At 32.7% G+C, this 16,801-nt stretch overlaps 1 protein-coding gene and 1 long non-coding RNA gene across 3 annotated transcripts; both read left to right on the top strand.

Moving 5' to 3' along the window:
* The first annotated feature begins 2,879 nt into the window (after positions 1–2,879).
* On the top strand, positions 2,880–4,262 carry LOC146902703 (uncharacterized). Its single transcript, XR_015021987.1, has 2 exons — positions 2,880–3,450; positions 4,053–4,262. It is a non-coding gene; the product is annotated as an uncharacterized LOC146902703 (long non-coding RNA).
* Positions 4,263–9,309: 5,047 nt separating this feature from the next.
* On the top strand, positions 9,310–16,157 carry LOC146902702 (uncharacterized). Of its 2 annotated transcripts, none has more exons than XR_015023779.1 (13): positions 9,310–9,662; positions 10,220–10,628; positions 10,708–11,359; positions 11,618–11,658; positions 12,026–12,094; positions 13,579–13,679; positions 13,815–13,893; positions 14,065–14,163; positions 14,295–14,363; positions 14,489–14,538; positions 14,640–14,721; positions 14,958–15,063; positions 15,590–16,157. XR_015023779.1 is itself a non-coding variant. In XM_085738301.1 (13 exons), exons 1-13 carry the CDS (start codon positions 9,322–9,324, stop codon positions 15,717–15,719), a joined length of 2,217 nt encoding a protein of 738 aa, XP_085594427.1. In that variant the 5' UTR covers positions 9,310–9,321; the 3' UTR covers positions 15,720–16,157. The 2 variants fall into 2 exon arrangements, 1 of the variants encoding a protein (XP_085594427.1); XM_085738301.1 differs by having other exon boundaries at positions 14,969–15,063.
* The last annotated feature ends 644 nt before the right edge of the window (positions 16,158–16,801 follow it).

Raw genomic sequence — 16,801 nt, 5'->3', positions numbered from 1 at the left:
TTTATAAGTAAAAACTGTACCTAGCATTAAAAATTATGAGCGAGAATGCATTTATGAATCGATCTATCAAGAAGTACGTCTTTATATATTTCTCTGTCACCTATAAATGGCAAGCTTGCCCCCACCATGTGATATTTGTTGCCACAAAATTAACCACATGAGGAATTAGCATGAGATCAGGTAGATTATCAGCCATCATGCCGGTGTCCAAATTAATAAGCTCACAACCTGTAATCAGACTAAATTTAATTTTAATTTAAAACTTCGCATTCCTGGGGTGTTATTTGTTATGAGAAAAAAAAAATTAGGTGAATTCTGCTTGAGGTTAATTAAGGTTGGAGTTGAACTCGCGACATAACTGGTGTGTCAACTCGCTAAAACCTTAATTGATAATATTCTTAGATGTTTAACTATTCAAACTAAAATATCAATTAATATTTTAAATTTAATGGAGTAAATATATACAGTAGAAAAAGTTGACTATTTTACAAGAAAAAATACTAACAAAAAGTAAATATAAGCTAGAATATCAATCACTATTTACATTATATTCAAGAGATAACATGAGTTTGAACTCGAGCTTTCCTCACGATACCGAGTTTACACACAAAGAAAAATCACTTATTTACACTATAGAATTTTAATAACAAAAAAGTAACTTTTTTTAATACTAGCTAATTTGTGCTCAACTATTTTAAAAGTATTTTATTTTCCAAAAAAAAAAGTTGTTTTTTTAATATAGCCATACACAATTCCTAATTTTCTATAAGTTATTACTATTAGTTACTACTCCTATATTTTAAAAATACATGAAAGAGTAGTACTTAACGTATAGCCGTGCATGTACAGCACAAAGCACTACTCTACTAGTTAATTTCAATTAACACTGTTTAGCCACTTCCGCTGGAAGATTCATAAACACTTATTAAGCAATTTTCTAAAAAATATAAATTCTGGTATTGGTATGCATAAAATATTAAAGTCACCTAGCTGTAGTCAAAAAACTTAAGATTTAGGTCTAACGTATATCTATCATATATCATACTAAAATAAAATCATAGCTTTAGACCTTCCAACAATTTTTTTTAACAAGAACAAATAATTATTTTTCATTATATTTTTTAAACACAGAAGCTACACTTGCAGGCAAAAAGTGTAACATTTTTTATTGAAAATTATTGGGTCTGTTTTTTTAAATGCTTATTTTATGAAAACGCATTTAGAGTATATGGCATCTTTTTTAATAGACTAAGAGCTGATGATATACCAATCAAATTAAGCTCCATTTTAATATTTAGCGTAATATTTTAGAGATATCATAAAATTTATGATTAATTTGACATAACACTGATATAAGGTCTAAGTCTGACATAAGAAAAAAAATTAATTAATTAATTTCAAATTTTATGCTAGAGAATCTAAATAGATATGATGTCATTAATTTTTTATTTTTTTAGGAATGTCAAGTGTAATTTATGACCATTTTAATTTATCATTAATTTGACTATAAAGTTGTAATTATTTTGTCACTAAAAAACTCGAGCAAGCAACATATTGCATATGTAATGTCCCCGTGATTTTAACTCAGTTGGTAAGGACAATGCATAATATATGTAAGGTCTGGGGTTCGAACCCCGGACACTACAAAAAAAAATTGCATATGTAATATAAAAAAATTGTATAAGTTAAATTATATAGAGAGCAAAAAGTACTACTTATGTGTTAAATTATAGGGTTAAATATGTTTTTGGTCCCTTTAAATTTGTCAACTTTTTGTTTTAGTCCCTCTAAAATTTTTCTTCAACTTTTAGTCCCTATAAAATTTTCAATCACTACTTTTTGTCCCTATTTTTAATTTAACTTTTGTATTTTTTAATGAAATTGTGCACAAATGTGTAAAATATTCTAAAACAAATTCCCAAAGAAAATTAGAATTTTTTAACAAAACACAAATTAAATATGAATTTTTAACCGTAAAAAATATAAAAATTCATATTAAATTCATGTTTAGTTAAAAAATTCTAATTTTTTGGGAGTGATTCTTTTAATATTTTGGATTTTTCTGGAAAATTTCATTAAAAAATATGAATTATACATATGAGTTTACTTTAAAAGAGGGACCAAAAGTGAAGATTGAAAATTTTATAGGGACTAAAAGTTGAAGGAAAATTTTAGAGGGACTAAAACGATAAGTTGACATATTTATAGGGACTAAAAACATATTTAACCCTAAATTATATATAGTGAGCATAAGTCAAAATTATTTTCTCGCTAAACGAGTTCCATAAGGGTAGTTTAGTCGATAGTTACTCCACTTTTCCACATTTTAAAAAGTGTGTGATCTAGTCACTAGGCTATATGACAAAAAAAAAACATAAATTTAACACAAAAGAAAAAAAAACACAAATGATTAGGTTGGTCCTTCGAAATTGTTAGATCGGACACCGTAATCGAAATTGTTAACTCATGGATCACAACCCAAAGTGGTGGTTGATTTACAACTACGAACTCGTGGTTGCAGATTTCGGCAACTAACATGCATGACATCGAATTCACTAATTTAACAACCAATGTATATGTTTTAATTTTTTAAGCCTTTAAATAAACAATCTAACACATATTTAAATAGACTAGTAAAATGGTATATTAATGTGATCAAGTTGTATTTTAAGATTTAGGCTTAATTGTACTTTTTCCCCCTATATTTTGTCAATTGTGCGATTTTGCACCCCATGTTTTTAATTGAGCGATTTTGCACCCTATAATTCCCCCCCTTTTTGGTTTGAAGGCCCCTCATATATTTTAGTGATGACATGTCTGATATTGATGATGTGTCTTCATTTAATGTTTGCCATGTGTGTAAATTATATTTTAAAAAAACAAAAAATGGAATTTTCAAATTATTGGAAAACATCAATTGCCCTTTTGCATCCCTTCCTCTTATCCGCATCATCATCATCCTCAACCATCAAATCCCCTTCCACATCCCTACGACCTAAAAACAAAAAAGGCTTATACTCAACACCACCATAAACCTTCTTCAAACATAAAATCCTCGTTGTAAAATCCTTAGACGTAGCGACAAGCAAATAATTAGAATCACTACTCCAATCAAAAAAGCAGTAACTTTCGCATGAAAATCAGCAAAAGTACAAATCAATTCAAACGAAAAAAAATACTCTTTACGAAAAGCACGCGACCTCCAGATCTGAACAAGCTTCCCGACGGCGACGGCGATGAGTTTCCTGTCGGCCCTGAATTTCACCGCTCCGACTCGGTGTTTGAACGTGATACGATGGAGAAGAGCATAACGGCGGAGGTTGATGAGGAGGCCGCGATTATTTTTGTCGATGGCGAGAAGGAAGGTGTCGGGGTGACGGCGATGCGGGAATGTTGGAGGAGGATTGAATAGGGAGACACGGTTTCCCCGACGGGAGAGAGGAGTAGCTTGTGAGATTTTTTTCCATATGTCTTCATTTTTTGAATTTTGAAAATTTTCCATGTGTCTAATTTGAAAATTCCATTTTTTGTTTTTTTTTTTAATATAATTTACACACATGACAAACATTAATTGAAGACACATCATCAAAACCAGACATGTCATCACTAAAATATATGAGGGGTCTTCAAACCAAAAAAGGGGAAAATTATAGGGTGCAAAATCGCTAAATTAAAAACAGGGGGTGCAAAATCGCACAATTGGTAAAATATAGGGGGGGGGGGGGTGCAATTAAGCCTAAGATTTAACATGCTATTTAGAGAGTGTCTCCTTCTCAAAATCCTAGCCATTGTAACTTTTCCTCTTCTTGATCTATTGAAGAGGGATGGTTTAAGGTCAATTTTGATTTTGAATCACCTCTCAAATTTGTTTTTCTTTCTCTTTTAGATAAATAAATTATTTTCACATATATTAGTTTTCTTTCGTTTTCTTTTCTGATTTCGTCGTTTAGCACGACTTTGTTTATTTTAATTTTTCGTGCGGTGTGTTGATTTCCCGTCTTAGTACGGTGTTTATTTGATTCAGGTTGAAAGATTAGTTTTGACATGTGCAGATTCAATCAATGACTTTTGCGTCGTCAACGTTGCAGATCCGAAAACATGAGTATTTCAATGGCTTGAATATAGTCATATTTGTAGGCGTATTACTTTGTCGTTTTATACTATTAACATGGACACTATGAGTTTGTTCGCATATTCATCATTTTTGTTCTTAGCAGCTTTGAATTTGTCTCGTATCAATGTATTCTATCAATTTGAATGAATGAATATCGTTTATTTTTGTCAAAAATATTTTTATTATATTTGATAATGATATATTTAAATACGTCAAAAATTAATGTGAATTAATTTTTTTAAAATTTATGAAAATATCTTTTGTAAAGAAAAAGATAATCATGTTTAACGCGGAGCATACAATCTAATATAACAAGAATAACTATAAAAAAAAACATTCATTTTTTTGAAAGGATAAAAAAACATTCATATTTACTCAAACATACCGACATGGTAGATTTAGAAGGCTTTCTCTGAGCCCTGAAGTCTGACATGTTTAGCTAAATATGATTTTTTTTTTAAAAAGCTTTAGTCTGATCCATTTAAAATAATTTAAACCTAGCTGGATCTAAATCGGTCGAACTAATCTATTTGATTTATGCTCTTCCTCATGCACTTTTTGCTCGCGCTCAGCATAATTTTCTGTTATACCCCCGCGTGAGTTAACTCACGCTGGTTTTGTTTTCACATATTCAGAATGTAACTTATGCAATTCCTTACCATTACTTCCATTTTTTCACACTGACTGCTATTCTCTCCTACACAATGGTTACTCTGCAATCTGCACTTGGTTTATCGCTTTTTATTTATAGTTTCTCTTTGATTACCATTATAACCACAAATTAGAAAATCAAATTTAAAGAGTAATGCTAAAATATTCAAAAACATCAAGGCACAGATCCAAAATTAAGTACAATTGAATCCTCTTTTCCACAAAACAAAGCTTCTTCGCAATTGGCTTCTTCATGATTTTTGTGTGGCTATGTGACTCACTCCCTTCCCACATGTGGCTTCTTCACGATTTTTGTGTGTGGCTTTTCTCACAGTAACCATAAAACAAAGCACAATATTCATGGATTAACAATCGAATATGTATTAAATTCAATATATTTCGATTTCATTATGTTAGTTTGAAGAAGCACCATTCAATCGTTATAAATCCAGAAGTCAATATTCATGGTTGCAAGTAGTAACTCATATGGCCAAAAAGATGAAGAGTGAGTTAAGTCACATTGAGTTTATAACCTGCGTGACTTAAGTCACGCATGTGTAAAATTAAGTCACTTTTGATTTACACATGCTTAGTTAACTAACGCAGGGGTATTTTGGTCAGTTTGGTTGGGTGGGAGCGAAATGTGCTGGGGGAAGAGCGGAAATCAATCTATTTCCATCCATATTTGCATATGGAAAAAGTTGGCCCAAAGCTTTAAACGTTTGTAATAATACTTTCAATATTAAAAATATACTCCCTCCAGTCCTATTTATAAGAAACAAATGACTTTTTAGATACATTGAATAAATTATGTATTTGGTTTAGATTCTTGACTAGATACATAAGTTATTCAATGTATCTAAAAAATCAACTTTTTCTTATAAATAGGACCGGAATCCCATATCCATATTCATATTTTTTTTTTTGGGGAAATCTATATTCATATTTGATATTTTGTTTAAAAAAAACTTCCTATTTAAATATTAAACCGGATTTTTCAAAATATGGATTTTTGGACTTTTTAGCCCAAACAATTATTTTTGGTGGGTTACAACTAAGTTTATATTATGAATATCATATGCTTGGATAGGGGTAGAGTATAAATATGGAGGTGTGAAGTAAAACAATGCATCATTTTGGAAGGCTTTGGTGAGATTGAGATTACATATCACTCAAAGTTGGAAGAGTATCCCACATCTTCTTCTAATGGTAGGTTAGGCAAGCGCAAACGCAAGCGCAGTCCAATACATGTAATCTGATTTATTTTTTTTAGTTTACTGAGGTATATAAAAGTCGTGAAGTCATCAAACTTAATCAAGTTTTGTGGAACTAGACAATTAGGAAATCAACTCACGCTCCGTATTTATAGTGCCACTAATAGAAACGACTATGAGCACTAAAGCCACACGGTAGAAGAAGCTATAAACATGTGGCCAACTCAACAAATTATGCTGCAAAAATGAAGATCGTAGAGGGGAAGTCATGCATTACCCGCCTAAACAGCTAAGTAAATCTAGATTATTTAGGGACTGTGATTCACTACAGTCAGAGAAAATACGCAGTCACGCAGTCAAATAAACCTTTGCCGTCCAATCTATTCTAAGGTTGAAATCTAATACTTTGTCGGTTTCCCATGATAAGGACAAAGCATGTGAATGTAAAGAGTGAAAAGACACTTTCATAGTTCGTTCCCATGCTTCTGCATAAATCGATTCTTTTGTTCCAATGAAGATACTCATGTTCTCTTGTCAATTCATTTCAACAGAGGTGAATGCCAATTCATATATACCAACACTATCGAATTCGAGTTCATGCCAATTTACTCCATTTCATATTCTGGTTCATGTCGACACTGAAGCCGACACACCTCCACATGTTGCCTCAACCGCAACACACCGCACCACTACATCTACTGTTTTCCATCGTTGTCGTACACCCCATTCAAAAAACAACGAACCATCTGAGTTAAACCAAAGGGTCGTTGCAGTTGTGGATCGTTTTGCCGATGTCGAATAATTGTGAAATTGAGTTTGCAGTTGTGGGTCATTTTGCCGATTGAAATTGAGTAAATAAATTGAAAAAACCCATCACCAGTGCAACCTATGAACCTATCTGAATCAAGAAGAAAATGGAAAAAAAATTTACAAGAAGAAAATGGAAGTTAAAAATGGTGTTTTTCAATTTTTATTAATCCGTCGTTTTGGGTGGACATGGAGAAGAAAATTAAATAATTAGATCTGAACCGTGTAATAGATCCAATGGCTGAGTTTTAGTTGACTGTGTGACTGTGGCATTTAATTGACTGCCGTGAATCACTGTCCATTATTTAGGCCACATCATTTTGGCCATCACTAGGACTAGTGTTTGCTAACAAATATTAGACTTGTACATTTTGTTCAACACACAATCAATCAAACAAACTATTTTACACATGAGAAATGATATTTGAACAACCATTTTTGACAACTTTTATGACAACTTTCTCTCTCATACTCACATTATCTTTTTACTTCCTCTCTCTATTGCTTTGGTTTTTGTGCTAATATCTTATTTCCTTTGTAAAATTTTGGCTGTCACAAAAGTTGTCACATATATGGATGTTCAAATAACACAACTCTTTACACATTTTTATCCTTTTATCTTTTTTGCTTTTATCTTTATTTTATACATTTCTTAGTTTAATAGGTCGAACACCCTAAAAACATCATACTTAAAACTTTTTGGAGTAGTTAAAGAACCTACAATTAAGGGGTATAATTTCTTCAACAACGCAATCACTTGAAAAAAGATAATTAAGAGTTAACTGCGTTATATATACTTCGACTAACTTTCAAGTTTAACATCACATCATCAAATGTATAAAAATTAATTATTTTCTTTCCCTGACCTCCGTTTGATCGTTTCGGGACCCGTTCACGGTCTATATTTAAATCCTTCATAATTTGTTATGCATAAATCTATAATATCAACAAGAGTTGTGTTATTTGAACATCCATATATGTGACAACTTTTGTGACAACCAAAAATTTACAAAGGAAATGAGGTATTGACACAAAAACTAAAGCAATAGAGAGAGAAAGTAAAAAGGTAATGTGAGTATGAGAGAGAAAGTTATCACAAAAGTTGTCAAAAATGGTTGTTCAAATATCATTTCTCTATCAACAATATTGATTTATTCATAGGGTTTTGCTAGAAGACACCAACTAATTTTTATGAAGACGTCTTTTAGCAACTTATAACTAAAAAGTGGATAATTACACTTTGAGATGTGAGTTGCTAAAAAACACCTTCATAAAAACTAAAGGATATCTTCTAGCAACTCCTATATGCATATGCTAAGATACATCCATTAATTTTTATGAAGGTGTCTTTTAACAAGTTATAACTAAAAAATAGATAATTACACCTTGAGATGTGAGTTGCTAAAAGACACCTTCATAAAAACTAAAATGTATCTTCTAGCAAAACCCTTATTTATATATTACTCAATTTACTTATAAAATTGAATTGCTTGAGCTTATTCCATAATATCTGCTAGGAAATACTAACCATTTTAATTGATGTAAAGGGAAGAGACAAAATACAATTCATTTTAATTCTAAGTGATGTGTTGCTTTTGAGAAAAAAAGAAAAGAAAAAGTGATTTAGATATTTAGGTCATTGGGTCAAAGTTAAGAAACTGATATGTAAATGTATGAACAAATTTAGATATTGTTATTTGTTGGGATAACTCGTCACACAATTTTAAATGAAAGAGGGAAATATCATGCCCAGTATTGTCCAAATCACAAGCTAAAAGACAATGTCTAGTGTCTAAAGAGAAAAACAGTAAACACACTCTAATAGGATTAACGCAAATGGATGAATGAAGCGACTTTAAACTAAAACGAGAGACACACATAATCAAACGCTCAAACTATGTTTGGATGACACGCTCCATTTCTATTGGTCAAATATTAAAATTTCAAATCAATCACAGGTCGTTACATCACAAGTTCCAGTTTTGAGCGTGGTTGTTTACTTTTGATTTTACAATTACAATAATTAACAATAATTATCAATAAAAAAATCTCGTAACTTTTTGGTATTTTTGTTATATTTGATTAATAAAGAATGTGCCTTAGTAACCTAAAATTTGAAGAAAGGTAACCAATTGTGTTTTTCTTGCACGATTCATTTTTAATGGAGATCATTGATTATTATTTCATTATGTAATTTTGTGATAGGATAGAACACACTTTAGTTCATATTTAAATCTAAATTTAAAAACAGTATTAAATAGAGTTTTGTTATCTATTACAATACGAGAATTAGTCCCGCATCTAAGATAAATATCTAATTAAAAAACGAAAAAAAAAGATGGAACACACTTTGCACTAAATTTTTAGATATACATATGAATGGAGTAAGAAACAAGAATATCTAAGAAAAAATGAAACCAGATAAGACTTTCTTGTTAGTTTAATTAACTGTTTAAGATAGACATAAACAGAACAGAGAGAGAGAGAGAGGTATAAGAAGAATGAAGAGGAATAATAATAATTAAAGAAGAAAAAATGATGGGAAGTGAAGAAAGAGAGAAAGCAGTTGAGAAGAAGATCCAAGAGTTAGAAGAAGGACATGCTTACATGAAACAAGAAATGTCAAAGCTTAAACTTAGTGATGGAAGACAACAACATCATCATCATCGTCAAAGGTCTCACTCTGTGTCACCTCAACGTTCTAGATTAGGTTCTTGGAACAAAGGTTCTTGTTCTTTCAAACACTCTTCACCTCTCAGAAAGGAAACTCATGCTCACGCGCTTGTTAATTTCACTGAAAAACATTATCTCAATATTTTACATTCTTTGGGACATTCTCTTCATATTTTGGATCTTAATTCTCGTATCATTTACTGGTAATATTTCTATTTTGGCCCCCTTTTTTTAATACTATTTTTGTTTATTTATTTATTTACTCCAATGTTATATGTTATGGTAAATGAAGTTTGTGATTTGTGAGATACAATACAATGTATTAGATTTATGGTTTTAAATTGTGGTCCGCAACTGCAATTGAAGTCGCAGTATAAAGGTTTTAGAGGCAACGGCATAGCAATTTTGACTACATAGACTGAACTTGAAATTGAGACGCGTAGTTTTAAATTGTGGTTTGAAATCACAACTGAAGTTGCAATATTAATTATAAAGGTTAGAGGTATTTGCAATGGAATTGCAATTGCGACTGCATTGGTTGCATCTGACTTTATTTTGTTGAAATATAAAATTTCACTGCAACTACGAGCCCAATTGCAATTTAGAATCATGATAAGATGTATAGTTAAAAAATTGATGTGCTTCCTGGATTTGTTGTTTATTGAATGTGTAATGATCTGTTATGTTGATTGCGTGAATTGAATTGTAGGAACTTTAGTGAACGAAAATTTTATTATTTTTTCTTGGGATAATTGTGCAGGAACCGTAGTGCTGAAAATCTATACGGTTATGCAGCAGATGAAGTTTTGGGACAGGATGGGATTGATTTGCTTGTGGACTCTAGGGATTGGGAATTAGCTTGTGATACAGTGAATTGTGTTATGAAGGGAGAGAGATGGAGTGGTCAATTCCTAGTCAAGAACAAGAAAGGAGAAAGGTTTTTAGCTGTAACAACTAATACTCCTTTTTATGATGATGGAAGTTTAGTTGGGATTATCTGTGTGTCGAGTGATTCTCGTCCGTTTCTTGAAATGAGAGCTCCATTCTTTGGTGTAAAGAATGCTGAATCGGATTATAGTATCCGTCGTAGCAGTAGTGTTTCAAATAAACTTGGCTTTGACTCTCAGCAGCCACTACAAACTGCTCTAGCATCTAAAATTTCAAATTTGGTTAGCTCGTTAACTTTGAATGTTTATGCAATTTAGTATCCTGTGGTATGTTTTGTGATTTGTTAGAACTCTTAAACAGGCGTCGAAGATGGGTAACAAAGTTAAGTCGAAGATCTGGACGGGAGAAAATAACATGGACCGTGAAGGTGGGAATGGAGAAAGTCAACATTCTGAACTTGGTTTCTCAGAACACAGAGAAGATGCTAATTCAAGCGGAGCTAGCACGCCTAAAGGTGATTTGCCACAGTCCCCTGTTGGTGTATTTTATCGTGTTGAGGAAAAGTTTGAAGCAAAAACTTCGAGAGACTCTGGTGATGAGAGTGAAGGAAAACCTGTTAACAAAAGTTTACCTACTAAGCCTGAAACCTGGATTCAAAAGAAAACATCAACATGGCCATGGAGAACAAATGATCGAGAAGAATCAGAGGCAAGGAACGTTCGTCCTGCTGAGCCGTGGAGGCAGAACGATCAAGAAAATGAGTCAGTTAACCAGAAGATTATTTCTTCTGGCTTGAAGCACGAAAAGCAGGCTGGTGAAAGTAATCACCCTACTAATAATGAGGCTTCACTATCCCGTTCTTCCTCCTATAATGTTAACAGCACAAGTAGTGCCAGCAGCTGCGGGAGTACTGGCAGTGGTGCTGTCAGCAGTAAAGTGGACGCAGACAATGATTGCTTTGATTATGAAATTTTGTGGGAGGATTTGACAATTCGAGAACAAATTGGACAGGGTAAGTTGCACTCTTAACTAAAGGGGCAAGTTTGTAAAAATAATCTTTTGACTATATCTATACTTTAATAAGTATTTGTTTAAAATCTTGACAAATTATCTTTTTTCAGAGTTCAGCTTGAAATTTTGTTTGCTTCTTTAAGAATTTTGATAATTTATGGAGCCCAAGCTTGCGAACCCCAATATCTAGTTATCAATGGTGATTATGAATTTTATGCTTTACTTGTTTCCCATTCACCTCTCTGTTGTTGAATTGCAGGTTGTTGTGGAACTGTATACCATGCTCTGTGGTATGGATCGGTATGCTCTTTTCTCTTCCTCTAATTTATGGTTTGTATTCATGCATTATAAAAGTATATTCTACAAGCAATTTACTAGGACAATATTTCTTTGTCGCTTGCGGTATATAGTTAAGTTTCTCATATACGTTGATCATGCAAAGTTACGTCTATATTGCTACTTGAGTTACTAGCATTTAATATACTGAGGTCCTTTAATTTGTCGAATTCGACGTTCTGGGACTAAAGAACATTAAGATTTCTTGTAGGCCTGTAAAATGTGTTTGGCTGCTCTAAGCCTGACATTGATAGAATGCATCTTACAGGTTGACAAACTACATTTTGGTGATTGCAACTCTGATGTCCGCTTATATTCATGTTTTTTGCAGGATGTTGCTGTCAAGGTTTTCTCAAAGCAAGAGTATTCAGATGATTTGATACTATCCTTCAGACAAGAGGTATGCTTTCTTTCAGTCTAATTTGCTGACTATGTTAGGCCAAAGACCGAATCTAATCCAATAAGGTCGGGTAGTCGGCATAAGTTGAAAAAACATTTTTTCATTGCCAATATGATTCGGAGAGGAAAAATCATTAAAGATAATATGTTTTCCTCTAAGGATTTAACATAGACGATGTTTACCTTTTGTTTTACCATCTACTGCATATTTTGTGACACACTAATCCACATGCACTGCAAGTTGGGCTCAGATCTATAATAGAAAATATGATATTGCTTCAGTATTTTAGGTTTTTTCTATAAGGATCAACAGTGATCATGTTGAATTAGCAAGGAATCAGTATGGTATGTGCTTTTATCTAACGCATAAAGGTGATGAAAACTTACATTGACTTGTCATAGAATGAGAGCTCATGTTATTTCTTTTGCTGGGGTATATGGCCTATTTTAGAAAGGATCTAATCAACATCATAAAACGTAAAACCATACATTTAGGTTTAACGATGAATGTATGGTTTTCATAGAGTGATTTAACAAACTTAAGTTATAACCGAAAGAGATACTCCCTCCGTCTCAAAATAGGTGTCCCATTTGAGTTTTACACGATTATTAAGGAAACAATTAATAGTGTTGATTTTAATGGTAAAATATGTATGATTTACTAAAACACCCATTATAGTTAGTGGAGTAGTTATAGATGATTGAAATGCAATAAACAAGGTATGTTAATGGAAAAGAATAATAAATATTGTATTGGTATTATTAAAGGGACAAATAATTTGAGACAGAGAAAATTAGGAAAGAGGATACCTAATTTGAGACGGAGGGAGTAGTGTTTTTTTTTTTTTTTTTTTTAAGTATCATAACTGAATAATTTTATATACTGTTGAAAAATATAATTACAAAAGAATGGAAGACAAGCGGGCAACAAGCTGCGCCACTAACCCTTTTTGGATGACAAAACCAATCCTCTTAAACAAAACATCCATGGACCTAGGGGCTAGGAGACATAACATTGTTACTTTTTAAAATGTTTATGAGGATGGGAGGTCAGTTCATTTATTGAGGAAAGAAAAAGAGTTTTGGTTTTCCTTTTGATTGGATGGATTTATGTCTTCATCACTCATCCTTCAATTAAAATACTAGTTAGTTTGTCAGCATTACTTTGTTAGCCACATGCCCACATAGTATTTTATCATACACAATACTGTGATTTTAGTTTTTAACCAAGATTGCATTATATTTTTTTTTACAATCTTTTTTGTTTAAAATCTCTTATATTTTGTCAACTAAATGAATGGCAGAAATTTTGGATTAGTGAAGAGGAACTATTAGTTATTGAGTTTAGCCATAAATCAAGTTCTTATTTCTTAGAAGTTTCTCTTTCTTTGATCACTTTCTTCTTGTGAATCTCCCGAGTGCTTGGCAGCCCCCTAAAAATTTACTCTTCCTAACATTAATTTGATGATATGTTGTTATGTGAAGGTATCTGTCATGAAAAGACTTCGGCACCCAAATATTCTTCTCTTTATGGGAGCAGTGACTTCACCCCAACGTCTCTGCATTGTGACAGAGTTTCTCCCGCGGTTTGTTCTGAACCTTACTTTTGAGTTGATTCTTCGTATCCTCACATTTTTATTATAGTTGTGTTGTGTCTCACAAAGTACTGAACTAGGCCGATTATTGTTGTTGTCATTTGTAACTGTATTTGATAACTTCAGTGGAAGCTTGTGTCGCTTGTTACACCGAAACACGCCCAAACTTGACTGGAGACGACGAGTTCAGATGGCCTTGGATATTGTGAGTATTTGTTAAATAGAATAATCTACTACATGATATCTTTCTTTTTTATTAAAAATAAATATATTGCATTGTAATGAAACATGCATTCCATTGCCATCTTAAAAAGCACCTCTTTCACTGTGTTTGAAGCAATGCAATGTTGTATACTGACGGCTTACTTTTTTTCAGGCGCGAGGCATAAATTATCTTCATCATTATAACCCGCCGATTGTCCATAGAGATTTGAAGTCTTCAAATCTTCTAGTTGATAAGAATTGGACTGTGAAGGTATGTCACTTGTCATTTTCTATTTATCCTACAATGTTGGATTGGATACTTGCGCTTGATCGCTTGAGGATTTCATAGCATTGTTTTCTATCGGGTTGAACAATATCTTAAATTATTTGTTAACCATACAGGTTGGTGATTTTGGTCTTTCACGTCTTAAGCATGAAACATATCTCACAACTAAGACAGGAAGGGGCACGGTAGGCTCATCATCTTTTTCATGGAGCATAATATTTTAAATCTGTTTGAAATTGCCTCCTTTACATTTTCGCTACTAAAGAGACTCAAAATTTCTTATTGATTCTACCTTTTTTCTTCTTTGTAGCCTCAATGGATGGCACCAGAAGTTCTTCGTAATGAACCGTCAGATGAGAAGTGTGTTCAATCTATGCCCTTTATTACTCTCTCTTCCCACATGTTTTAACATAAATTTCAGCCTTTGAATATCTTATTTTTCTGCTTCTTGTGAACATCAGGTCTGATGTGTACAGCTTTGGGGTGATATTATGGGAACTCGCGACTGAAAAGATTCCTTGGGATAATCTCAACCCAATGCAGGTATTGCTTTCATGCATACATACTACGTACAAAACAAGGAGATTGCAAACCTATTGAATGAAAAGCCACTGCCAAAATAATAATGTTTCTCAATTTGGTTAGATATTTTAAGAACAGTGTGTTGGCAGCAGTTAAATTTTGTTTGCCTTGTTCCTTCTGATGTGACCTCTGAATATTTCTTTTTTATGCAACTATGTATTACTGTGACTTTCATATATGAACAACTTTTCCTCTAGGAATCTTGCAGGTAATTGGAGCTGTAGGGTTCATGAATCAGCGTCCAGAAATTCCAAAAGATGTTGATCCAGGGTGGGCTTCTTTAATTGAGATCTGTTGGCACAGGTGTGCATTCTCATCCCATTGTTAAACTTTGTACTTGTTATCTTTTTCCTCATTGCTCATAATAAAGCATAAATTTTATCACCCAAAAGAACATAGATCAATGCAATTGTGATCTGTGTCCTAAATAGGTGATCATCTTACCTAAAACATCAATTGTTGTTTCATCAAATTGAAATTCCTGGCGTTTTTATTTATTTAATATTAGGTAGCATACTTCATGAAGCCCATATTTCATTTCCGTACCGCAATGCAATAAGATATTAGTGGTTGCATAAATGCCTTTGGTTTTGGATTGTTTAGTTGAGAATTGCTAGCGGTGCACTCTTTGACACTCTTTCCAACACTTTGTATGTTATTGGTTGAGAAAAGGGTGCTGCGCACTTCTCTTATTGATATTGATACTCTTTTATGCAAATTCTTAATCTCATCGATCAGCCTTGTATTCTTATTCCATTAATATTGAAGCCAATGTTGTGCAATCACCAAACATATTATGTCTACTTATATGCTTGTTCATTCCAACCAGTGATCCAACTCGTCGACCAACTTTTCTGGAACTGCTTGAAAGGCTTAGAGAGTTGCAAAAAAAGTATGTCATTAAGTTCCAGGCAGCCCGGTCTGCTAGTGGGGAAAGCACCCAAAGAAAGGAGTCCTAGGTACAGCCTTGGAACTATTCTTTCTCTGTCACTCATGGCTGATATATAATCATAAGGTGTGCATATACTTAAGTTCCTGGAGTATATGAATTGCTACAAAGCTGGCCATTGAGCTATATAGCATACTTGGTCTGGGATTGAGGTCTTCATCAACATCTGCGTGCCAATGTAATATATATAAACAAGATATAACAATTTTTTTTTTGTTGTTATAACCCTCCGATTCATAGGGGGAATGGGTCCCTGGTGAGATATAATTATTTTAAAAAGGTGGTGATTGCCAAACTTTTTTATATTGATTGGGGTTAGTCATTTTATTTTTCTTTGCCACCATATGTTTCTTTTCTTCAATTTTTTTTTTTTTGTCTCTTTGATGTATTGTTAATTGGATTAGTTGTCTGTTACAAACCCAAATTAATACAAATTTTCTATACAAAATATTTGTGCCACTATTTAAAAGTTGTACAGAAGGTAGTGAAAAGGAGAAAATGTTTGTTATTGTTGGATCTCCATCATCATTCCACACTTTTAAGTAAAAGTGCAGCTATGGGTCACAAATTTCATCAAATGGATACTGTGCTACAAAGAAACCATTGTTTTTTCAATATTAGTAAGTGGTAGGGTAGTAGTTGTGAATTGATTATGTGGTGTTATTACAATTTAAAGAATTAATTTTAAAAAAGGCTCACAAAGGTTCATAACTTTGCATATTTGCTGATGTACATTACTTTATATATTTTTTTGTCAAAATGTCTTTAATAGTCAATGACATAGAAGCTGGGTTGTAAAGACATAATAATAGACGTTATAAGGATTAAAAATTAAGGCACTGTGCATAACATGAACTTGTTGTAGGGTCTGGAGCCAGCTAAACACACGTTCTCCTCAGAGGAAAACACACTCTCTATACTTCATAATGGTTCCCACGATAAATTTGCATACCCACTACAAATCATCCCCCACTATTTGTCTTACTAAGACATAACAAACTTTTTTTGAGAGGAATTAAGACAAAACAAACTTGTCAACTAAGCATCCAACTCAACTCATTATTTACCATAGATTCTTACCACACTCTAACT

This window comes from Medicago sativa, chromosome 8 (genome assembly GCF_051527215.1).
Source record: "Medicago sativa cultivar Bolivia chromosome 8, Bolivia_mono, whole genome shotgun sequence".
Taxonomy (NCBI): domain Eukaryota; kingdom Viridiplantae; phylum Streptophyta; class Magnoliopsida; order Fabales; family Fabaceae; genus Medicago; species Medicago sativa.
Note: the sequence above shows the minus strand (reverse complement) of the source record. Positions and strands in the feature narration are given on the sequence as shown.